Source organism: Epinephelus lanceolatus, chromosome 12, assembly GCF_041903045.1.
Source record: "Epinephelus lanceolatus isolate andai-2023 chromosome 12, ASM4190304v1, whole genome shotgun sequence".
In the NCBI taxonomy this organism is placed as follows: Eukaryota; Metazoa; Chordata; class Actinopteri; order Perciformes; family Serranidae; genus Epinephelus; species Epinephelus lanceolatus.
The window spans coordinates 21921636-21947487 of NC_135745.1; the positions used below are offsets into that span (position 1 = coordinate 21921636).

At 40.5% G+C, this 25852-nt stretch overlaps 1 protein-coding gene across 1 annotated transcript in view; it reads right to left on the bottom strand.

The window, feature by feature from the left end:
- b4galt2 (UDP-Gal:betaGlcNAc beta 1,4- galactosyltransferase, polypeptide 2) overlaps positions 1-25852 on the bottom strand; it is a 270007-nt gene that overhangs the window by 24773 nt on the left and 219382 nt on the right. The window contains exon 6 of the mRNA XM_033651114.2: positions 21606-21728. Within this exon, the coding sequence (XP_033507005.1) occupies positions 21606-21728 (123 nt within the window). The remainder of the gene's footprint in view (positions 1-21605; positions 21729-25852) is intronic.

The following is a 25852-nucleotide window of genomic DNA, read 5'->3' on the forward strand; positions in this document are numbered from 1 at the left end:
CCCTTGAACTAAACTTTCAATCACTTCAATAGGCGATCTCCAATGATATTTCCATGACTGTGGCGGTACATCAAACTAGCAGACCACATGTAGCCACACCAGCTCAGGACCTCCACATCCAGCATCTTCACCTGAGACCAGCCACCTGAACAACTGATGCAACAACTGGTTTGCACAACCGAAGAATTTCTGCACAAACCATCTCAAGGAAGCTCGTCTGCATGCTCATCGTCTTCATTGGGGTCTTCACCTGACAGCAGTCCATCGTCGAAACTGACTAAAGTTGGCAACTGCTCACAGTTGATGGTGTCTGGAAGAATGTTCTCTTCATGGATATATCTCTTTGGACCAAAATATGCATTTTTGTAGCCCTAGTCATGTGAAATCCATTGTTCAGAATGCCAACCAAAGACACACCATCAATACTGTTTAATCAGCATCTTGGTATCTTGGAAAAGGAGAAGTGGTCACGAACACAGATTTTATGTTACAAACTTTGAGAGAAATAAGCATTTTGTGTTCATTAAAAGTCTTAACATCTTGAATTTAAAATTTTGCATTATATTTTTGTTCAGTGCATTCAAGTGAAGGCGAAATGTCTCTTTGGGAAAAAAGCTGAAATGTGACAAGGGGCTCCAAGTGGATACTGACCAATTGTAAGGGGTCACAAGCCAAAAAGATTGGTAAACACTGGTTGAATCTTTAACAATGCATTGTGCTAACTGTATTGTACGAATATTAACCACCGTAAAACTTCAATTAGTAGCCTGGGCTACTATTTGCCTAAATCACTGAACTCAACAGGCCTATATTTGGATCAGGGGTTTATACGAGACAGGCCTTTAATTTAACTCCTTTTACACAATCCTGTTTCTCAGCAAAGATGGGAAATACAATCAAATTGTTTATCTGAACCAGTTTAAATATTACTTGGATAAAAATTAGGCTTTGAATAACATATTAAATCTAAATCATTTATTCGATCTAGCGCCGACAAACAGGGCATTGGAGAGGATTGTGGCACCTGGCATACCGACACAACACCACTTTTTTCTGTTAAAACAATGTTCATGACTTGGACTATTCATTCATTCATTTCCGTAACCGCTTAGCCTCTTGGACAGGTCGCCAGACTATCACAGGGCTGACACATAGAAATAGACAACCATTCACACTCACATTCACACTTACAGACAATTTTGAGTCACCAATTAAAATGCATGTCTTTGGACTGTGGGAGGAAATCCACGATGACATGGGGAGAACATGCAAACTCTGCACAGAAGGGCTCCCTCCTGGGTTTGAACCAGGAAATGCTCTTGCTGTGAGGCGACAATGCTAACCACTAAACCACTGTGCCAAACCCTTTTGATCGCAACTGAAGGAATATGAGTAACTTACTGGGTAATTAACGAATGGACACATATTCTGACTTTATGGCGGGAGGTCACCGCTTGTTTTTTTTTGTTATGTTGGCAAATCTGAATAAATTCCAGTTTTCTTTGGTGCTCATGGTTCTAGTAAAATGAACAGAACAATTGAATGGTGGAGAATCTAACTGAGCTAACAATATGTAGCATATCCATACTGACAAAAGTTGAAATATTTATATCTGTATGTAGCCAGCATCCCATTTTATACATCCAAAGAACTTCTATAAAATGAACTGCTTGGAAACCAGACCAGGCTTCTAATTGAGACAGGCCTTTATTTGTCAAAATGTGTAGCCACACTTGGCTAGTAAAAGGGACTGGGCGTTTAATTGAGGTCAGGCTTTTAATTTAAGTTTTACAGTATCTATGTCATGTAAGTGCAATCTGATGTCTCTGTAGCCACTAGTTAGTGTGGGAGGTGATGGTCAACTTGATCGTGACACTTTGAGGATCTCCAGTCATCAAATGTTGCCGATCAAGTAAATTATCCTCAGACAAAATGGAAGCAGTTTTCTGGCTTCTCAAACATAAGTTGATCAGAGCGTGTTTGCTCATGTAAAATATCATCAGAGCCTCTTTGAAATCTGGATCTTTTCCTACGTCGTTGTATCTCTCTCTGTTAACTTTTCTGCCTGCTTTCAAAAAAACCCTCCTTGAAAGTCTCATAAAACACTCCCTGAGGGTGGGCCGGCTCTTCATCTCATCATCTGTCAATGTGAGACTTTGCATGATGATTAAATGCTGGTCCAAGATTTTTTGTTCACAAAAAAGAACACACCCACTGACACAAAGGAAAAAAAAAAAGAACAGAGACGCTGTTATTATTCTACACATATGCACCCTTGAATACATTCACACATTGTTTGATAAATGAAGCTCAGGGTTGTTAGGTCTAAAAGGGTTTGTCTGGTTTCAGAGGGACGCTTTGAATCCAGCCAGAAACTGTCTAAAAGAAACATCCACCTCGGCTGTGACCTTGTGAAGTTGTGTACTTTTGTGGGTGTGCTTTTGTGTATTCATATGTGTGTGTGTGTATTTTGTAATGAGCTGTGAAGTAACCAATCAGCTGGCTTCTCTTCATTTTTGTGGACAGCAAAGAATTGTGTCCTTGACCAAAACAAAACTTCAGCTGGAGCACCAACACAAATGCACACACACAAACACACACACTAGTACACACTCCCAACAACACATCAGTGCAGTCATTATTTTTCACTACTCTGACAGGCAGTAGGCAGTAACATGGCGTGGCAGCGTAGTGTGAACATTATGTAAGGCACAGGACACTGAGGATACAGTGGAGCTGCAGGATGGAAAGCTTCAGCGTTCCCCTGTGTGATGTATATAATCTGGAGTCGACACATTCGACAGCCACCTCCACCAAAACACAGCAGGTGGGCGGCTGCTGTGAAATTCCCCACTGTGGGGGACCTTTAAGGGTTTTATGACTTTTCTTTTTTTTGAGAGAGAGAGGGAGTCAAGTAAATACGACTGGGAGCAGGAGGGTTAAAAAAATGGAAACAGAAGTAGACCACTGTTTTTCAGAGACTGGGTCAGGATTAGACATTTGTGACGTAGCTATAGTAGGATGAGATTTATTTTGGTGAAGATTTATTTTGTAGATATTCTTCCCAGGGTTATTGAAATAAGTGACACAACTGAATTCATGGTTAATACATTAACATTTAAAAAACAACGTATAGACTCAATCATCACTTATGAGCCACGCTCAGTGGAGTGGTGGTGTATTTACCTGCAGAGACTCTGCTCTCTGCCTGTATTTTCTTATTTCCTCCTTACTGTCTGTGTTGGGAATGTTTGCGGGCGTGTAGACCCACAGCGCTCAGGTGAGATCGGGGCTTAATAAGTCATTAGTGACCAGGTGCCAGACTGTAAGCAGCAGGTATCCAAGAGACAAGAATCCAGCATATTATACTTTAAAGCCCCGTTTCCACCAAGCAGTATGGTGCAGTTCAGTTCGGTACACTTTTTCTTCTGTTTCCACTGTGAAAAGTTGTGGATGGTACCAATGGAACTGTTCCATACCATCCCCAGTTTTGGTCCCCACTCTGTTGGGGTACCTAGTACAAAGATCTGGTACTCAAAGGCGGAGCTGTGAACACTGCAGTCTGTTGATTGGTCAATAGCAGACGGTTGCTCTGCTCAGGGCTGAGCTGTGGCTGGTTTTGAGGCTTATGTAACCACTGTTCATACCGTGGAGAGTTTCTATAAAATGAAAGGATGTTTTGCTGCTTCTCGCATAGGGCTGCTTAATTAATCCAATTTTTATCTAGATTACGATTTGGTCTTTCAACGATTATGAAAACAAAATAATCAACATAAGACGATTTTGCGCTTCTTGTCAGTTTACTCTCGTTTTCTTGTGTCGCAAATCAAATGCACCCGGAAGCCACGCATGCGCAATACTGCCCACTCCCCTGCTCTATTCACTCCACGAGCCAGTCAAATAGGTGAACTACGAATAATGCGAGGGGCAGGTGATCGTGGAAGATTTAAAAAAAAAAAAAAAAAAAACGTGCTGAAAATGGCAGAGGGAGAGCGAGAGAGGTTGGTCTGTGTGTGTGCATGTGCATCGGGCGCATCGGGGCCGAACTCCGCTGTGCGCTATACAGAGAGCAGAGGAGAATTGTAAACACGCGACCATGTAGAGACAGAAATGACACACCGTCGTGTAACCAATATAAGTCATCACGTATGCCACATAATCGTTTGCATAATCATGATTTCAATTTTGACCAAAATAATCGTGCTTATGATTTTTTCAATAATCGAGCAGTCCTACTCTTGCAGCAGCTGGAGTCGGAGAAAGTATTAACTTATTCAACTGGACTGACTGCCGGCAACTTTTAAGGTGGAACATTTACTTGCTATGTTACTTAATGCATGAGTTGAGGATGTGAACCCATCAGCACACCTTAAATTTCACTGTGACAACCTTGGTCATTACTTAAGTTTTTAGTGTCTCTCTTGGGTGACATACACTTTTAGGAATAAGTGGATCTTAAAGCGTTTAAGAATATATATTAATTCCGACCAGATTATGTGAACTGCATATGTCCCAATCTTCACCCGGAGGAAACAAAAAAAAAAAAAAAGTTGCAGAGCGTCATTCCTGCGGGCAACACTAAGCCCCTTCGCTTGCCTAAGAAGGACTAAATACACAAACCCCGGGAGGACAGACGACAACATTGTTGTATATGGTTTTTCTAGTGCGAAAAACACAACCTCAAACCTCCTAAATCAAGTACGACCAACAGTGTAACACTGTGGATCTCATGGAAATACATCCCACCAAGGGCCATGGAGGATGGCTGTGGCTCTACACTAACTAAACAACCAAAACTAGATTTTAATCATGGACAGTTGCAGGCTACAAGTGACAAAGAACTGATGAAGATGGCAGCTAGATATGTGATAGATCAAAAGGTTACCCATCTTCATGGGATTTGTCTTCCGACAAATCCTTTCAAAAATACCAAGCACAAGCAACAGATGACCCTCAGGTAAAAGTCATTTGCAAACTATCTAGCCTTAGCTGTATACAAAAGCAATTACATAAATAGTGTAACCAATTACTGTTGGTAGGGATTAATAATGTAAAGTAAAAACATCAATTTTCAACATGTTATGAGTAACCACAAGGGAATTAGATTTTATAAATAACATTTTTTCAAGTAACAAGCCCAAAACTGAGCATCCCTTTATCATTTCTTTTGTTGAGTAAAAAGAGAAAAAAACAACAACTTCCTTATCTACCTCTGTTTACTGTCATAATTAAAATTAAACCAGTGATAAATAGATATTTTACCAGACATGGAGAAATTAGAAAGAGGTGGAACCATTTTCTCATAAGAAATCCCCCAAAATTGGTTTATTTAATTTTAATTTGCAAAAACATGCTTCATTTATTATTTTTGATGCCTAACTTCAACAGCCAGTGAGTCATGTCAACATCTAAAAACTTTCAATACAAACAGAATCTCTCAGAGGGCCACTTTAAACTGCGTACATAAAACCAAAAAACAGAAATGGCAACATGAGCAAAAACATTTTATGATAGTCCTGTTTGTATATAATTCACACAGTAATATCAGAAAAATGGATTCACACGAGATTATGCGGCAAGTAAACCAGCGTTAGTATTTTTAATTTTATCTCATTGATGTCAGGCTCACAGTAAACAGAGCTGTGTTAAGTTCAATTGCAAATACTGCTGCTGCTTCACGTTTGAAGCGTTAAATTGGTGAAACACAGTGTGACTTTCACTGTGAAGCAGTCACAGGAAGTGCACTGTATTTATAAGGACTTACAACTTTATATAAGGCCATTTCATTCTGATTGAGCTGTTACTCTGGTCATTAGTGGAATAAAAGGCTCCATATAAACGCAGCTACACTTGGACCCCTGGGGAGAATCCATTAAACAGTATCTACTTAACTAACAGAGGCACCTTGTTCATTCGAAAAGCTGCGGACTGTCCAGCACTTCTCCCTCCTTAGAAAAATATCTCAACCACTAATAAGATCTACCATGACAAAGTTTCATTAGCAGCCTAAGGCAGAGCAGGACTGTGTGTGTGTGTGTGTGTGTGTGTGTGTGAATGTGAGTGTGTGCATGAAGTAAGACCATTATTATAGCAGTTTGGACTGGTCTGGACACATGCAGACACACACACACACACACACACACTCACAGACCTTGGACCTATTTGATTGGATTAATCAGGAATTTCTCCAGCTCTCCTCTTCTATTCCCACCAGTGGATTTAATTGCATTAGAGCAATGGAGTGGAGGAGAATTGGGAGCTAAGTCTGATGTCCTGCCTCAGTTCCCTCTCCCTGCGGAAATGAGATGGTAGAGGAAGAGGAGGAGTGGGTGGTGGTGGTGGTGGTGGTGATGGTGGCGGTGTGTGGAGCGCTGGAAGATGCATAGCTGAGAGCAAGTAACAGGAAAGTTAAGGTGTGTGGGTGTGAGCAGGAGAAAGATTTCTATCTCAGGAGGAACACATCTGGGTGCTGCATGAGTGAGAAACTTTCAAATGGCCTTTTGCCTCTTGTCTCCTTCGTACACAAACTGAGAGACTGTATACTTTTTTTTAATAGGGTTGTTTAATGACACTGTGGCCCATTAAAATGACTGAAATAAAACAATCTTATGTTCGAAAAGCTGCTTTTTAGAGAGGTGAGCAGGGACGACAAATCAGACAGTAAAAAACAAACAAACAAAAAACTAGAATTACCACCCCGTGGTTGTATGTCTCCACGTACCACTGAAGTTGCAAGAAAATGGATGCTTCACACACATTTCCCCCACAGCAGTACGGAAGATCTATACAATCACTATAGGTTCAAGATGGACACCCAAGATTAGTGTCACCAATTCAGTATCTGACCAAATGTCTCCCCCTCTGCTCCCGAGATATGACATTGAGTAATGACCAGAAAGGTTTTATGTGGAATATTATGATGTCACAATGAAGCTGACCTTTGACCTTTTGGATATAAAATGTCATCACGTCATCATTATACCCTATTAGACATTTGTATTGAGTTTTGTCATAATTAGTGTAAGAATTCTTGAGTCATAGCCAAAAAAATGTTCTGTGAGGTCACAGTGACTTTGACCATTTGGCCTTCAACCACCAAATTCTTATCAGTTTATTCCTCGGTCCAAGTGGACGTTTGTGCCAAATTTGAAGAAATTCCCTCAGGTTGTTCTCGAGATATAGCGTTCAGGATAATAAGATGGATCCAAGGTCACAGTGACCTTGACCTATGACCACTGAAAATGAATTACTTTATCATTCCAAGTGAATGTTTGTGCCAAATTTGGGAGAAAAAAAAAATCCTCAGTGTTTTTGAGATATTGCGTTCATAACACTGGGACAGACAAAGTCACAGTGACCTTGACCTTTGAGTTACGACCACCAATATCAAATCAATTTCTCCTTGAGTCCCAGTGGAAATTTGTGCCAAATTTGAAGAATTCCCTCAAAGTGTTCTTGAAATATCGCATTCACAAGAATGGGACATACGGACAACCTGAAAATATAATATTTGCGGCCATGGCTATTGCCAGCGCAGAGGCATAAAAGTATGGATCCCTGAGGACAAATATATTTTATTTTTTTCTCTAGAAAACAGTATCTGTTAATTAATATATTTTAGAATTTTGTCTTTTTTTATGCTAAATTTTAACTTGTCTTTTCTTTAAAAAGCAGCTCAAAACCCACCTGTTTTGAAGGTTTTGTGAGTACAGTAGAAAAGTTTTGTATGCAAATGTATGAGAAAGTGTGTCTAATACTTCACCCACATCTGGATATTTTTATCCATGAAAGCACAAATTTATGTTTTCCCCATTTCTTAAAAGACTCTGACCTAAGTTATCCTGATATCAATCTGCACCAATTTAATGGCACTTAAACCCCTTTGCCATTAATATGGAACGGTGCTGTTCTGGTTCGCACATCTAATTTTGGACCATTCAGAGCCGAAAAGTTGGCTCCAAGCTGGAACCAAAAATCAGCAGGTTTTCCTTAACCTGAAATGTGAACTGTGGCGACATCAATAAGTGTGTCATATTCTACATCTACGTCTTACAGAACAAAAGCTCGCAGGTAATCAATGTGACCCGCACTCCTGCTGCTACCGTTTGCTGTGCATTGTGCAACGGCCTCTGTTGATGACACATCCTTGATAGTTCCACTAAAAACAGGCGGAAATGCATTCAGGTTCATTAGATAGAACGAGGCTTCCAAGAATCCTGAATGAATTCAAGAACTAGAGCTAATTTGGTGAAAAGGGGGTATTGCCGACATTCACATTATAAAGATTTGTGTCTGTAAACAAAGGCGGAGAGGTGAGCACAATGAGTGTAGGTCAGTTTCTGCCCCACTGCTTTCTTACATGTGGATTTCCTGTATTGGCAGCTGCTGACTGTGGCTGTTCTGCCTGATCATAGCTTCCACTCAATGCTTCATTTCTCTCAACCTCTCCCTCCCTCTGTCTTCCCTCCTCCCCCCTCCGCTCCCTGGGCTTGCTTCTTATTTCCTACCTGACTTTCTTCCACCTTTTCTACCACCGCCCCCCCCCTCGCCTCTCTGTACTTGACGTTTCAATCAGTACATCCTTCATTATTGGGCTCACTGATACAATCTGACACAGAGGGGGCACAAAAGAGAAAGACAGATCTGTCTGTATCCAGTTTTGAAACCCAACAAAGATCTGGCCCTTACTACTGTAGGAAGGTCACTTGCAATAAAGGCACAGATTTTGGATCACTGGATAGGTTACATGTGGTTGCAATAGAAATTTAAGAATCCCGCAGAGCCTTGGATCTGTGCTCTTATTTCTCAGTAACACATGACAGTGTTCCCAGAGACCAAATGTAACTTTAGAGGACACAAAATTGGCATGAAAGACATGCAAATACACAAGAGTTATTTATGTGAAACAGGTGGGGTTACAGAAAATAGAATTTTTAGTACTCTTGACACCTGGCATACTGATTTACATGTCTAGAGGTGGAGGGCACTACATTAATAAGCTGGTGGTATTGCACTGCGTCCTCCCATGCTCCTTCATATCAAACAACAAAACAGTTTTTAACAGCCCTCTGGAATGACACAAAAGCACTGACAAGAATCTGACGGGGAAAGCACCGACTTTTTGAGACATTCCTGAGAGGACTGAAGGTTATTTTTGTGATGCTGCTAATGTGTGAATAAGAATTCAGGTCAGCATCAATAATAACTTGACTTGGTCAGTGGTCTTGGGGATTGGGTCTTTGAATAGACACAGACCTGCTGCCTCTGAGCCTTTGCACCCAACACTAACATTTCAAAACAATGGTGAACAGCACCACCTTCATGCTTCAACAGCCTTTAAGTAACATTTCTGACGGCAAGATCCAGAGAAGACGAGAAAACTTTTGTTTCTCCACGATAACCTATTTTTAAGTTAATGCAGATCACACAGGACACATTCTGCATTCTGGCACTTTGAAGGGATAGTTCAGATTTTTTGAAGTGGGGCTGCATGAGGTACTTATCCACAGTCAGTGTATTACCTACAGTAGATATCAGTCGGCACGTCTCCAGTTTGGAGAAGCAGACTGGTGTACTACCTCGGAAGCAAAGCAATGCACTGCTGTGGATGAGGGCAGGAGCAAAACCTATTGTAGCCACGTAAAAACATACCACCTTAAAAATGTACATTAATTTAAATAGAGATTTTGCCAATTTTCAACCAGCTCTGTATCATTACAATGTGGGTAGTATGTGTGAATGAAATGTGGTAAACCTCCTTGATCCTACCAGCCCCTAGATCTCCTTGCTCATCTCAGCTCAAGTTGTTGGCTCTAGGCCTGTTGCAAGTGTAGTTACGCATTTCTGTGTGCCCGCCCTCACAGTTACAAAGACTGTAGAAGCAGATCGAGAGACAGCCACCGCTTTCTCTCTATCTCTCTCTCAAACTCAGACCAAACTCAAGATCAAAGGGTAAAACTAGGCAGTACTGTGACAAAGTGTAATAAATAAACCAAGATTCTGTTTCTGTGTTGCCCATTTCTTGTCTAAAACATTTTCGTAAACATATTTTGGTTGTAATATATACGTTTTGAACAAGAAGCAGGTGCCAAGAATATGCCAGCTAGAAAAACTGATTCATAAAAAGAAATAAACAGATGAATACACAGTAATAATAAACACTAAATGAAAGCCAGGCTAAAAACATCGGTCTTGAGTTTGCTTTTAAAGACATCAACACTCTCTGCGGCCGTCAGGTCTTCAGGCAGGCTGTTCAACAGACGTAGACCAAAGTTATGAAATGATGCCTCACCGTGGGTTTTTGTTCTAACTTTGGGAATCATTAAAAGGCCACTACCAGAAGACCTAAGGGTTCTAGAGAGTTCACACAATTAGAGCTCCTGTCTGCTTCTTCAAACTAGGGGTGTGCCGGCCAACTTTTACTGTAGGTAATACACTGACAATGGACAATACCCCACTTCAAAAAATCCGAACTATCCCTTTAAGGTATCAACTGATCGATGATCAAGCACAACGTTCGAGGTATGACACTCAGCTGACCTTATCTCTTTCTCACATTCACACTGCTTCTATTGTTCCCTGCTGCTGCTACTGCTGCTGCTGATTTCCTCCGTCACCTCGCCTTCACCTTTGCATCGATTCTTCTCCGATATCAGTGAGGTGCTCTTTGTTGTGCCGTGTTGACTTCTGTTCTGTGACTGTCGTATTGAAAGTATCACATCATAAGGGAAAATGTGCCTGCTTGCTCTGGCGTACCCAGAGGGGCCTTGTTTGTTCTCCCTGCCAACCCTTGTGGATGCTTGCTTTTATTTGTCCAAGGAGCTCGACAGAAAGAAGAGACTTTAATGGCAGATGTGACTGAATTGCCACCTGCTACAATTAAATGGTTGAATCAGACAAGAGGTGACGAGACTGGCCCATTGTAACAAACCCTTTATACCCTTTGGTGTTTAAAACAGACGTGTGTGAAATAAGCGATGTTTGATGCAGGCCTGGATCAAGAGCGTCAAAAAATCTGCCATCACTGCCTGTTTTAAGCAAATGCTTTTGAACCCATGTTCGTTTTTCAAAGGATGAATTCAACTTGTAGCATCCCTGAGGCAGGAGACATAGCTGCCACCAAGTGCAAGGTGAAAAAAAGTTAAAAATAGTTCAACTTTTGAGGAGCATAGATCACCTGCCAAACTGCAACTACAAAACAATGACTGATGCGCATCCAGGAAAACAATCTGTATCCCTGCCTACTTTGTCATTGTAGTTAGTCAGCACTCTTAAGGTTTCCGTATGCCTCAAACAAAGGATGGATGGCGCATAGTGCGACAATGTTTAAAGGCAAAAAGATCGAGAAAAAACAAAATCAGAAAGAATCGACTTGTAACACTTTGTCTGCATCTTCAGACCTTGTGTCTGGTAGAGGGAGATTAGACTTTCTCTAACCAATCACGAAAGACCAACAGCCACCTGAATCAAACGTCAATTTAAGTCCACGCTGTGTAGCCATGCCAGCATACTGGTTTGCCGGGGTTTTAAGAGTGGAGCAAAGCGGCGAAAACAAATGACGATGTCGGGTGTTTTAAGAAGACATGGATTTAGAACAGCCTTGATAACAGCATCTTACTTGTCTATAGTCGCCATTGTTGTTATTTCTCCTCACTGATTCTCGTGCACAGTATGACAACAGCATCACTCCAGCTGATTGGCTAATTGTTAGTCACCCTGTGGCACTCACTGGATCGTTAGGTTTTTATCTGAGAAACCAGTATTTCATGTCACAATGCCAGACAAATCTGTCAACTGGGTGGAGTGGGTGGATTCAAAGGTCTGGACCCAGGCAAACAAACTGGCAGATTAATGAACTCTTTCGCAAGGACGATCCTCAAAGGCGTTCGTAGTGTTGTACTCGGGGAAAAGTGGTGAAAGTAGTTGTGTGAAGGATGAAAAAAACAAAACCCTTACATTCTCACCTCTGCAAAATGGAGCCTATTTTGAGGCCAAGTTTGCATGCTTGTCAGGTTGCAGTGAAAAAAAAAAAAAAAACATCGATCTGTACTGCGCTCATACAGCGGTTACTGCTGATATTGGGACAGCAGCGTCGTAGAAGCATAGCGCCCACCCTGTTCGCCCCTGCTTAACAGTCAGCACTGGTGCAATGTTTAGCGCTACTTATGGAGTGAGCACTGTTAGCTGCTAGCCACCAGCTTAGCCACCTCCATATTGAGAACCTGTCCAGGCAACTCATAGACTCTTTTGCAAAGAGCCCCTTTAATGCCTCATTAATTTTTACTACTGAATTGCCAAGCATTAGGAATTTCTTCTTATTATTGTTCTCCGTTTATTACTCAATTGCGTATTTTACACAAGACTGTTTTTTTATAGCAATTAACAACTATGTGGTGATCATTACACACATGCACACAACAGCAGGAGAAAACATATGCGTCAAGAATAGTTTCAATGTGCCCAGAGCATGGTGGTCTGATGTAAGACTGATCCTGTTTTGGGGGAATATTTGTATATAAGTATTTGTAGTATTGTTACTTTTAGTATTGATCCACCCACCCCTGGTTTTCAGTGTGTCTTGCATTTCTCTGTTCAATAATCAAGCCTTTTTTCGAAACCTCACAAAGTGCTTCGCAGTTGTAAATGAAGTGAAAAGAGAAACAAAACACAAACAAAAAGAAAAAACTATGTTTGATGAACAAGAGAACAATAACCAAAGGACTAATCGAGGCAAGCAAGAGCATCGATAAAAAAAGAAAATGAGAAAAAAAAAAGTAACCATGAGATATAAAACACTCGACAGTGTTTGCTGACCTGACCCTAGGGTTGGAGACTTCCACGTCCTGGAGGTGTGATTGAACTTATCAAAGGCTTGGCATTCATCGTGTTAAGCCCAAAATATCCTGACTCTCCCAGCATTGTCAGAGCTTCACAGAAACACGTGCAGTCCTTGTGCTGCTGTGGCTGCATGTATGCATGATGCTGGCTCAGGCTCTGTTGAAAGCCACCGCTGGGAGGTTTAGAGGGAGGAAGGGGGAAAGGGCAAAGAAGAAAGAGAGGGAGCACTGAAAATGTGTGTGTATGTGTGTGTGCGCATGTGTGTCTGTGTTGAAGGCTGGTCGGCCATGGAAGCCCTTGGGAGAGGTACAGTCTTTGCCCAAGGCTACTGCTGCATGTTCCGAGAGGGTGAGAGGATGGAGAGCGAGAAAACCCTTCCCCTCTCTCCTTCTCTCTCTGTAATATCCACCAACTTTTCAGACAGGGGTGGGAGGGGAGCAAGTGACACTGGCAGTTGTGTAAGTGGCATGTGTCCTCTCTGCCATGAGCTCGGGCCACACTGAGCAGCAGGGACAGCCAGCTCCCCTGGGGCGGCATTAAGCTAGCAGGACCCATTTCAGGCAGTGGCCGTGCCATGGTCTGTGGCATCAAAACCAGCACAAAAAAGGATATTGCTGGAGGGAAGCAAGAGATGCAGACAGAAAAAGAGATGTGTGGAGTTAGAGGGGTGAGAGGAGAGGAAAAGTAGAGTGAGGAAAGGGCGCTGAAGTAGAGAGTAAAATAACAATTTAGTTGTTTAGGTGACGCTCCTTTTTTTTTCCAGAGCAGCTTTCAAAGACTGAGCAGATGGACACATCAGCTGCCTGCATGGTTCAAACCCATGAACTTTGCTGCCTTTTAACGACAGAGAGAAAAACAAGGGGCAGATTTCACGGGCGCCGTTCTCTCTGAACATAGCAGTGTTCTTATATCTCTCCATCCCTGTACCCTCCTCCTCTAGTTGTTTTACTGAGTCCTCTGAGACTGAGCTGGCTAGTCTGTTAGTTCACTCAGCTGGAGACTGCATCCTTCACACTGCACGCTACTACAGCTTTCATTGTTAGGACTAGTATCAGATCACATAAAAACTACTCTTAAATTCAAGAACAAAGTGCTAACAATCAACTAGCACACTAACATTTGCTAATTAGCATTGAAGACAAAGTAAAACTGAGGCTGATGGAAATATTACTACAGATTTAGTCATTAATTGGACAGATTTTGAAAAGATAATGGGGCTACATGGAAAGTCAGATGATCAGCCTACAACTCATCCTGAGGCAACAATGAAAGCATTATTATAGCAGCAAAAAAACTATTGCAATGTAAAGATATAGTGGAGTGATGACATCATGCTCCCTCTGTGTGTGCTGTTATCTGAGCTTCTCTGTTCATTGTTGTGGTAGATGGTCCTATTGCACGTGAATGTTAGTGAGTCCCTGTGTGTGCATCCAACTGGCTGGCTCATCACCGCCACTCTGCACTGTGCTCATAGGGTGGTTACAGCAGTTTGATATGGCGATGTCTTGGATCCACCCCTGATTAACACTGTGAGGTCTGTCCAGGCTGTTCTCATGCACCAGAATTCATATATAACCTACGTGAACATGAGCCAGTAATTTGTGTATATCCCATGTAAATCAGAAAGGTGGCAATAATGTGACAAATGTGCTGATGGGAGTAAAAAAAGGAAGTAGTATAAAGAGCGAAACTGTTGGACAGTAGGTTGGGCTGGTGGGTGGATCAAACAACCAAGGACTTTCCACCAGGAGACCTGTGTTCATGACCCATGTCTTTTTTTTTTTTTTTTTTTTTTTATTTCTTTAAAGATTATTTTTTGGGCTTTTTGCCTTTAATGAACAGGACAGAGTGAAATGGGGTGAGAGAGAGAGTGGGGGGTTGACATGCAGCAAAGGGTTGCAAGCCGGAGTCGAACCTGCGACCACTGCAGCGAGGCATCGCCTCTATACATGGGGCGCCAGGACTATCCACTACGCTACCGACACCCCTTAAGAGTTATTTTAAAGGTACATGTCATCATATTTGTCTTCCTAAACCTAATCTATGTGACTTTATGTTAAGTAATATGACGATGCCATTCATGAGGTGCTTATTCGTTAGATATCGTAAAAACTGTTTCATTTGCATTTTCACAAGATATCATACATATCATTGTCTACGTTGCTCTGTCAACACTGCTTGCACTGTTCACATTATTAGCACTATTTGGGCTGTTAGCACCTGTAGCTGCTAGCAACCGGCTCAGCCATCTCCATGTTGAGAGCCACATGCAGGCAATCTGAATTAGACTCTGAATCACAGATAGGCTCTAAATCAGTGGTTCCCACCTGGTGGGTTGCGGTCCAAGAGTCAGTTGCAGGTCCATTCTGAGTGGACCATGAGTGGACCAGTTGGGAACCACTGCTCTAAATGTAGTATCCTTTAAAGGTCCAGTGTGTAGGATTTAGTGGCAACTAGCGGTGAGGTTGCAGACTGAAACTTCTCCCTCGTGCTAAGTGTGTGGAAGAACTACAGTGGCCATTGTGAAAATGTAATGTTTTATACCATTTCTGTCAATAAATGCCCCTCAATTCTACACACTGGATGTTTAAGATGATCAAATCATTGAGATAATTTACTCAAAAACATGCATGTCAACCTTATGGTGGTGCTAGAGAAAAAAGTCAGAGGATCACCAAAGTCATACAGATTCATCTGCACCAAATTTCAACGCAATCCATCCAAAAATTGTCAAGATATTTCAGTCTGGACTGAAGTGGTGAACTGACAAACTGACAGGCATTGCCATCGCCAAAAAATCCACAAAAATTTAATTACAAGTTTTAGCATTGGAAAGGTGAGGAGGAGACTATTCTGCTTGCTTTGATAGTTTCAGCTACATCCACACACAGCCCTGTCCACACACCGTCTTCTTCAAAACAGCTCATCCAAGTGTCTTTTCAAGGGCATTTCCTTTCTGATTGCTTTGTGAAAGGATTAAAAACAAGCCAGCCCTGAAAAGCAAAGGTGGAAGGTGCCTTAGAGTGAAGAAAGACAAAATCTTCACGCTTAGCTGTATTTGCTTGTTTCTGCCAATGTTCTTTTTTAAAATTAATTTATTATAAGATTTACTTTTTTGCTGTCTCAGTTTGTTATAAACAACAAGGAGAGGAAGACAAGAGAGGATAAGAGGAAGAGAAGAACAGAGCTGACTATAACCTACTACTGCTAGTGTCCAGTCCATCCTCTCTCATTACCTCCACTTGATGCATGACCCTGATAAAACTCAATATATTCTACACAAAGTGTTTCAATAATTCAACCACACAGCTGAAACCAAATACACACAAAATATATAAATACCTTTGGAAAAAAAAAACACCAATACAAACAGTTTATACTGACTGAGATTTATGGTCAGCTCTCTACTGTACTTTATTCTTAAACTGTGATATGCCAGTTGTCTGTATACCAGACAAGACTGCAATTATATTTCAATACACTGAAGCTGTGTGCAGGAAGATAATTCAGGTTATAAGCCTTCAAAAATAATGCATTAAACCAACCACTATAGTTTGAACCAACTTCTCTCTGTTATTTACAAAAATATTGTTGCCAGAAGAAACTTAATTATGCTACAGTGGACTTTTTGACCACTGGGAGGCAAATAACTGCCAACCTACACATCCAGCTGACACAGAACAACATGAATATCCTATTGCGAGTTGTGTTTTTGCACACTTGATGAATTCATGTCCAATATTTACCGGTACCTTCGCTGTGATTTGGTTCTCACTAACTTAAATCTGCATATTCATTTGCTGGATGTTCACCTTTGTGCACCACATATTTATATAATTCAAATGTCTGATGGTTTAACGCTGAGCAGGTAGTGTACACCTGCCTGAGCTCAGCTTGTAGGCAGCTGTCTACAGTTTTATGTGGAAGGACTGATGATAACCGCGAGAGTCATCCATGCGGTATATTTGGGCTGTAAAACTAAAGCAATGTCTTTAAAGAATCTAAATGGTGCATGGTGCTATAGAACTGGACTCCACTAAAACCATTTTGACCATCAAATACTCATAGCCTGCAGGCTTGTAGCGTGCTCCTACAGAAGACTGCATCTACAGTCAGCTTGGGCTCACAGCCATTACAGTATATTCCAGCAGTGATCCACATTCATGTTGAAAACAGTATCAAAACGTCTAAATGAAGTTCTAAAATAACTCCTGCAGCTGAACCAACTTCTCTCACCATTGTCCATCTGTATGCTGCAAACACACAGCACAGTTGGCTGCTTCCGTTTGTTTGCTGATGTTGGCTGCAAAATGAAACTTTTTTTGTTGCACTCACTCCCCATCATACTGGAGCACATAATGTAGCTCACTAGTAACTGACTTTCTGTCTTTCCCACAATGACTGGGGAGACAGGTGGGATCTCGTTGCAATCCAATTAGGGTCTAATGCAAAAACATACAGTAGAATGGGATAACAAATGATTGCATAGATAGAGTATGCTATTGCCAGTTTTTCAAGTCAAGAAATAAACAATAGATTGTGCACTTACTCAAAATGCAGGATAGTTGAACTGCATTAAGGTCTATCGCAGTGACTGATCTGTGAGAATCCCTGAGTGACTTAGAGCGATGTCTGGAGTACTGGTATGCAAGTTTTGAAAGAGTAAGTTCTTCCTCTAACAAATGAAAAGTCAAATTGATAAGCAAGACAATGCAACCTTGGTCAAAATAATACACTGAGTAGTTTTGCAGCTACAGCTGTACTTACTGTGGTGGCTAATGTTAGGTAGCTTTAGTTAGCAAACTTTAGATACGTAGATACTGCTGCCTAGTTACTGACATTACTGAGTTTATATGGTGAATTTATGATGTTTGCTACCACAGAAACATTAGCAAACAATCAACATCATGTAATTCTTAGCCAGATACACTGTATGAACTCCCAGCCAATATGGCGTCACAGCACTGTCTCTGCTACTTCCTTAATTCTAAATGACATTGTGTCAGCTGTAGATAACAGAAAACACTGTGTTGCTCTTTTTATCTACTTATCAAAAGCCTTTGAAACAGTTGACCATTCCCTCCTCCTACAAAGACTATCAAACATTGGATTTGATCCACAAGCCATTCAATGTTTCACCAACTACCTCCATGTGTAGAAGTGGGAAATGTTAGATCAGAATGTTTACCAATAACAAAAGGTGTCCCACAAGGTTCAGTCTTAGGACCAGTGCTATTTACAATATATGCAGAACTGTAATGTCCAGTTTTATGCTGATGACACTATTTTATATTGTTGGTCTGACTCTGTAAATTCGGCTGTTGAAAACCTGCGACATTCATTCATTGCTCTGCAAAATGCACACATAAATCTCAAACTTGTATTACATGCTGACAAAACAAAAGATATGCTGTTCTCCAGAGCCAAAAACATGAACCACAGTGCTCTCCACATCTGCACTCTAAATGGAACACTCATTGAACAAGTTCCACATTATAAATACTTAGACAAAGTGAAATTGATGACAAATTCACCTTCCAACCAGATGCTGATGCACTTCCAAAATTTATGAATTAGGCTTGGTTTTTTATACAGAAACAAGTCCTATTTTCCTCTATTTTGTAGAAAGAAGATTGTGGAAGCAACCTTTCTGTCAGTGCTAGATTATGGTTAAGTAATTTATCACCACACCATTATGACCCTGAATGTCATCTAACACTAAGCCCTTAGATTAATAACCACAGACAACTATAGCACTCATTACTGTTTTCCCTATCAAAATGTGGGTCTTTCTATTAGAAGGGACCAGCATTTATTTTTGTTTTTTTACAAGGGCCTTCCTCAAAAATTATCCTCATATTTGACGTCACTTATTGGATGGAGAGCTGTAACACATAACACACGTTTGCAGGACTGGTTAGTACAGTAGGTACTCTGATTTGGAAAGACTGCTTTCAGATACTTTGCACCACACACCTGGAACGAACTGCGGTGTACTTTGAAGCTTGATACTCTGGTTTCAATTGGTCAATTGAGAAATCTAGTCAAAAACCAGGCAGATTTTAACTGTTACTGTTTTTCCACTTGTTGTAACTGACTCATATATACATAGTACTATATTGTGCTTTTTAAATTGTTTTTTTATGTTGTTACATATGTACTCGGGTCTCTCTTGAAAATGAGATCTTGATCTCAATGGGACTTACCCGATTAAATAAAGGTTTATATATTCAAGAATGTCAAAGAAACAGTTTTAATGGTTTCATCACAAAAATAAAATAAGAAGCAAACACATTAAATCTCACCAAGGAATATATTTGTTTTGCATTTGTGCCTCTGTTACACATTATACAGAAGGGATTTTCAAAGTGTGACGCTCTGTGGGCCCCCTGTCAGACAAAATCGAGAGTTATGTGTGGGTTCCAGTTCAGGATTTTTTTAAGGCTGTATTTGTTTACATTTTTGTCAATTTGGCACCATTAAAATACGCTGAATTAGCTATTAGAAGCTCCTGTGTGTAACATGCCCATGGATGCACAAACAGCTGTCACTGAATTACTTTTATATTGGTGAAAAATAAAAACATGGTTATTCTCAGGCAACTACTGGAGTTATGAGAAGAGTCTTTTATCCCGTTTTCTAAGCAGAATTACGGATGTTATTCGCGATAGACATCAAAGATAATGACATCCTCAGAAAGTGTGAGTCACACTGAATCTAAAATTACGTGAATCACAGTTTGAAAACCTCTGGTATACAGAAAAGAGCTGAGAAAATGAGGAACAGAGAGTGGTCCCCAAATGGACTCAATCCAGGGACACACTGTAGTGATTATATGGATGGCATTTTAAACCTCTGTGCCACCAGGATGCCCCACTGACATCATTAAAGCAACTGACCCCAGACAATCTTGGAAAATGAAAGGAAATTCAATTAGCCATTATCCTGTAACTGCCTCATGTAGCCAGAGTGTCCACTGTTCAGCAAAAGTTACAATGCATAGTCTCACTTACAAGGAAGGAAAAGCTTCAAAGAAACTCCTGCTCTTTGATTCAGAGGAAATTATGTCTTAATTTTATAGCTGCGCTTTGTTTTCATTTTCCACCTTATCTAATGAAATCTGAACATTTAGCAGTGTTTACACACTCAGTCAAACATTTCCCTTTTCAAATTTACATTTAAGACACTCTCAGTGAAACCTTTTAAGCTTATATATATGGCCACATTTATTCAGGTAAATTTGAATTGCAGAAGTCAATGTCTGAGCGAGTTACTGGGATTTTAATTATATTCCCGCACGTCACTTCACATTTCATTGCAGTTGAAATAGTTCAGTTCGAGTGCAGAAAACATCTCGAGGGAAATCTAGAGCATCTAATGGCCTGCTGCAGCTATCATCCAATAAAAAAGTTAGAGGTTTAACTTTATCTGTCATCCTTAGGCACATAATTGCACACACAACACACTCACACACACAGAAGTGCACATTCACACATAGATCTCTTTTATCACATCTTGCCAGACGCTGACAAACAACTGTAATCTCCTGAATACGGCGTCTACTGACACAGTCCATTCTCAGAAACACCAATTTTCAAATGCTCTATTTTCACTTTTCTTATAATGCTATTACACTGAAAGGACAAAGATAAGCTTCACAGTGTGAGAGTGACAGCAGGGACACAGGCGGAGAAAAAAAAAAAAAAAACAGAGAGTGAAGAATAGGGGTAATAAAGATGGAGGTCGCCGTTTGTCTGTGAAGAACTGTCCAGCTGTGTGAGTCTGTGTCGCCGTGTGTGTGTGTGTGTGTGTATAATTAGTGTACTTCAGCCCTATTCTCTGAATGCAAATGTATGTTTATGTGACTAAAATTAATTTTCCCTTGACGCTAATTTGACAATACAACTGGCAATTTTTCCACATGTGAAAATCTTTTCACCACCTTGTCATATTTCAGTTTATTTCCAATTTGTTGTGACAGACGCCGGTAACGCATAACACAGCAGTTATTGGGTAATATATGGAAAACGTCAGTCGTGATTACAGTTGTAATGCAAAGGTAGTATGCTAAGGAGTTTAGCCTTCATGTTTCTTAAGTTCCCGTACTGCCAGGCACAGATGGATGACTGTTCATTGTTGTAGCAATAATTTGTTTAGTAGTCAGATCATCAGTTCACCAGGTAATTCAACAATTTTCAGTCCAAACAACTGTCTGAGTAGACGATGAATTAAACCAATGACCCAGTAAGTGGTTCATTGAAGCAGTCTTAAGTCACCTTTCCATCTCCCTGTCAAACAGATTTCTTTTTCCTTGATCTGATTTCAGCACATTTCCACAGTAATATTATTAGTGGACTTGAGCAGGTCATTAAAAGCTGACTGAAGTACTTCAAAAGGTTAATTTATTTTCTAATCGTTCTCCTTCTGTGAACAATTACAATAAATCATCCACTCCACCAAGAACTTTAGCGTCACATTGAGTCGAGAGACTTGGTTTCATTTTATTGCTACAGGCTGAAATAATGTGCGAGCATGAGTGTGTGCATGTGTGACAGCTGGTGGTCTGACAAGGATTTCATTCCAAACAGACTACGGAACATAACCCTGACAGACGGTATAGTGCTGGTTTTTCTGTGCTGTACTCACTGCAAAATGCTAATCTTGACAAGTAAAGTAAAACTTGCAATCCTATTAGGTCCTATTTGGTAGGATAACATCTGATTTTATTGGTGTAGAAATCAGGGGCAACATCAGCCTCTCGTTATTACCTGTTGTAGATGTCGTCGTCCTCCCCTCCCCAGCCCCAGTACTCGTTGGGGAAGCCATTGATCTTCAGAAACTGTTTTTTACTGAGGCCTGACACTCCTCCAAAGTAGCCAGCATAGGGCAGCCTGCAGGAGGAGAGAAGGGAGGAGATGGGATCAGCGAGGGAAGGAGAAAAGGAGAGAGTGGGGAGATGTTACAAGGGAAGCAGTGAATGAATGTTCTTTTACAAAACACATTTTAATTGCCTGATCAAACAAGACCCTTCTTACAGGAGGAAGACTGGCAGCTTTAACTCTCTGCTCAGCTGCACATTCCCTTCTGTGTCAAAGAACTTAAGTGATATTAGTCTCGCCACCAGACAATCAGAGATCTCTGCCTTCTTTAGTTAAGCAAAGCGTCTAAAGACTGACTTGTGAGTCTAAAGTGATATTAGCTTTTTGGTAAAAAATAAATAAATAAAATAACTAAAGAAGAGAAGATGTCCATTGTCCTTTATGTGCAAACACAGCCAAAGCATGCAATGGGTAAAAAACAAATTAAAAATCAATCCCTTTTAACATCCTAATTAGTTAAGTAATCAAGGAGCAAAAAGCCCATTTCTGCTGATGTGGTGAGAAAACAAACATCCTGCAAGTCATCATAATGAGCCATTTTCTCAAAATACATATATATTTTCTCAAAACAATGACTGAGTATCTCAATAAAAATGAGAAACTTTCTCAAAATATTGATTTAATATCTCAAAACAATGAGGAACTTTCTCAAAATAATCAGAAACTTTCTTTGAATATACATTTAATATCTCAAAATAATGAAGAACTTTCTCAAAAATATTGACTTAATATCTCAAAATAATGAGGATTTTTCCTAAAATATTCACGTAATATCTTGAAATAATGAGAGATTTTCTTAAAATATTGACTTAATATTTCAAAATAATGAGACTCAATACTTAGTTATTATTTTGAAAAAAACTTTTCATAGAAATGATTTACGGGATCTTTTTTTTTTTTTTTTCCCCCTCATCATATAGGCTGAAATGGGCTCCATAACAATGACGGTGGTATGGGCTACCATCCTTTTAATCTTGGCATTACTCATTTACAGCAATAGGACGGTATTATCATGAATAATTTGGTAGAGACAGTAAACAATTTAATCTAATATATTTTTAACATTCAACACAAATCCAGTGCCACCCACAAAGAATGTTAGGATTACCTTCTATTGTAGAAAAAGCCCCTGGAGGTTTTTGTTCATACAGTAAGACATTTTCTATAACCTTTGTTTATGACATGACATCAAATAGCCATGGCTCTCCACTCGGATTATAATTGATTATAATAATTCTCCTTTACTTCCCATATTTCTTGAAGTAAGCAGACAAACTAAACTACGTCCCTGCGCATTTTCCTAGTGCTTGTTAATCTGGAATTATCCTTGAGTCATCATCAGCGTCACATGATGTGATGCATCAGGAGGAGTTGTTATATTTATTTATATGTGGCACGTAGAGACGGCAGAATTAACATCTGAATAGCATCTTGAAGTGTTTTAGGCAATCAGATCTTTTCCTAATGTGTCTTGTCTTGGATGCGTTTTTAAGTGGATAATTTATGGGCGCCTTTCTACAGCAAGTGGATAATCCACAGCCATATATAATCCACTCAAGACACATGAAATGACCTGGTGTACGGAGGGGCCACGGTATTTCTGCATATTGTACTGTTGCAGCCAAATAAACATCAGCTGCTTATAAGACAGATTGCATCGTTAGCTTGAATGCTATACATGCAGAATTGGCCACTTGCAAAGGAAATGTTGGATAATGCTGAATTTAATTGCAAGATTGCTCCAAGGTGAAATTAGATCTTAGAGGAGATAGAACGAGGAAAAGAGAGGACAAGAACACAGGAAATGAAGGGAAATACTATAGATATTATGTGTGTGTGTGTGTGTGTGTGCAGACGGTGGACAAAGGAAGGCGGACAGGTGTTTTATTTTTTCCTCAAAAGTCGTGAGACCAGTGGAGTGGGACGGACATCAGCTGCGAGTGTCATGACAGGCGCCTGGAGTCTAACCAGAGGCTGATGCATGTGTGTTTCTGTGTGTGTGTGTTAGTGTGTGTGTGTATGTACATGTGTGTATATTCTGTACGGTATGTGTTGTCAAAAGTATGACAGCTCCCTGCTGAAAGATGACAAGAAGAAAGTAATGAGACCGTATGTTTCTGCACAAAGTCTCCCAGCAACAATATGGTGAGGAATGCGTGTGTGTGTGCTTAAAAAGGACATGCTAGGGGAGAAGACATAAATAGAGAGAGAGAGAGAGAGAGAGAGAGAGAGAGAGAGAAAGAGAGAGAGACTGGAAATTTGATTAACTGCATGTTTTTCTTGAGAACTTGAGCTCATTTTTTTATTAAAACTTGCTAGAAAGAAGATAAAACAAAACTCTTAGAAACAATCTTCAACATTTTTGACTCCATGAACTTCATATCTGTTGGATTATTTCCTCGGAGACGTGAAACACTCATCATCACCTGTTAACTCTCAAACACCTGAGATGCAGCGCAGGAGGCGCGACAGAAATGTAGCAATAATGTTATGAGATGAATTTTGGGAAAAAAGTATGAAATAAAAGAAAGAAAACAAAAACAAACATCTTGTCCTGGTTTAACAATGATTGATTCTCAGTTTTAATATGTTCGCTTGTGTAAGTGATTGACACATAAAAGGTTTAAGGTCATGGTAGCCCCTGGTTTACTTGTTTAAAGCCAACAGTAACATGGAGTAACACCTGGGGTCAGGGACTCAAGGTTTTTAAACTACATTGATTAACATGAAGGGGACCAGCACTAAATCTTCAACCTTATGTCTGGATCATACTCATCTGCAGCTGTTTTCACAAACTGCACTGTTTTTTAAAATATAAATACTGTAATTAAAGGTCAAAGTCCCCTGAGATTTTCAACATCCTGAAAATGTATTTTCTCAATAGGCTTCTTTCTGTGAGTTCTGGGGTTCTGACTGAACAGTTTATGCCAAAGTTGGAACAGTTTTGGTTATTCCACATGACAAATTTTTATTTTTGTTAGTTTTCTGTGCTCTTCTAAATGTTTTGAAGTCAGCAGAGCTCAGTTTGAGAACTGTGATGTCACATGCTTTCAACCAATCAGAATTTATACTTTGAATCAGAGTCTGAGGACAGTTTTGGGGTTGTTTGCCTCTGTTGCCAGCACTGTCAATTAACTCCTAATGGCATTTTTGATGCTGACGGCCCATCCTCCTCTAACACTTTCTAATACCATAGATTAGCAAATGTACACGGTACAATTTTCATACCATGAAACGTTATATCGCTGCCTGGAGAGTGAGAGTTTCGCAATTTTATCTTCCGCTAACTTTTTGCACAGATTCACAAGGGGCTGCGAGATCGTGAACGGCGAATGATGTTCTGCGATGAAGGAGCATGTGCGTACTTTCAGGTTGACAACACGATCTGTCATCGACGCCGGTATGTCAGCGGTGACTGCAGCTCCTGGTAAACACATTACCTGCTTTATTGCACAGCGGTTTTAAGACCGGGGTCTAATTTATGCCGTGATAGGACTTTCTTGCCGCTGGTTACATACATCAATTTATGTGAGCACAATGTGCAGAAACACGCACCCGGTTCCCTTAATTTTTTGCAGCAGCTCCCAAAAGGCTTTCCGTCTATGCCTATCTCTACCTGCCTACCCACACCCAACGCCATGCATTTTTGAGTCCTTTATCAACTATCTGAACGTTTTCCCCGGGTTTCATTAACTTACTTTCCATCTTGATGAGAGTGTCTACGGCATGGGCTCCACTAGAATCTGTAGTTGGCTCTGAACCAAGTTTGTTCCTCTCCCCAAGACCTGCCCCCGCTCTACTTCTGATTGGCTAGTAGCCTAACTTTGGTCTGGTTGGAAGCGAAAGCCATAGGTTGAGGGTGAGAGGTCTCTGTTTAAAGCTCTTCCACCAGAGCCCGTCTACTGTCTGCGATGCATGCATGTACCCCGCATCAACTTTTTTTTTTCCTTGCCGATCGCCGCATGCCGGAAATCTGGCATGGTGCCAGATTCCCATCACCCCTGTGATTGTCCACAGCAACCCTGTTGACATATGCAGTGATATCTTTGCATACTGCATTTTTCCAACATGTGTCAGGCTGCCAGAAAGAACTAGTTGATTATATTTGACATGGGACGTCAACGTTTCCATTTCAA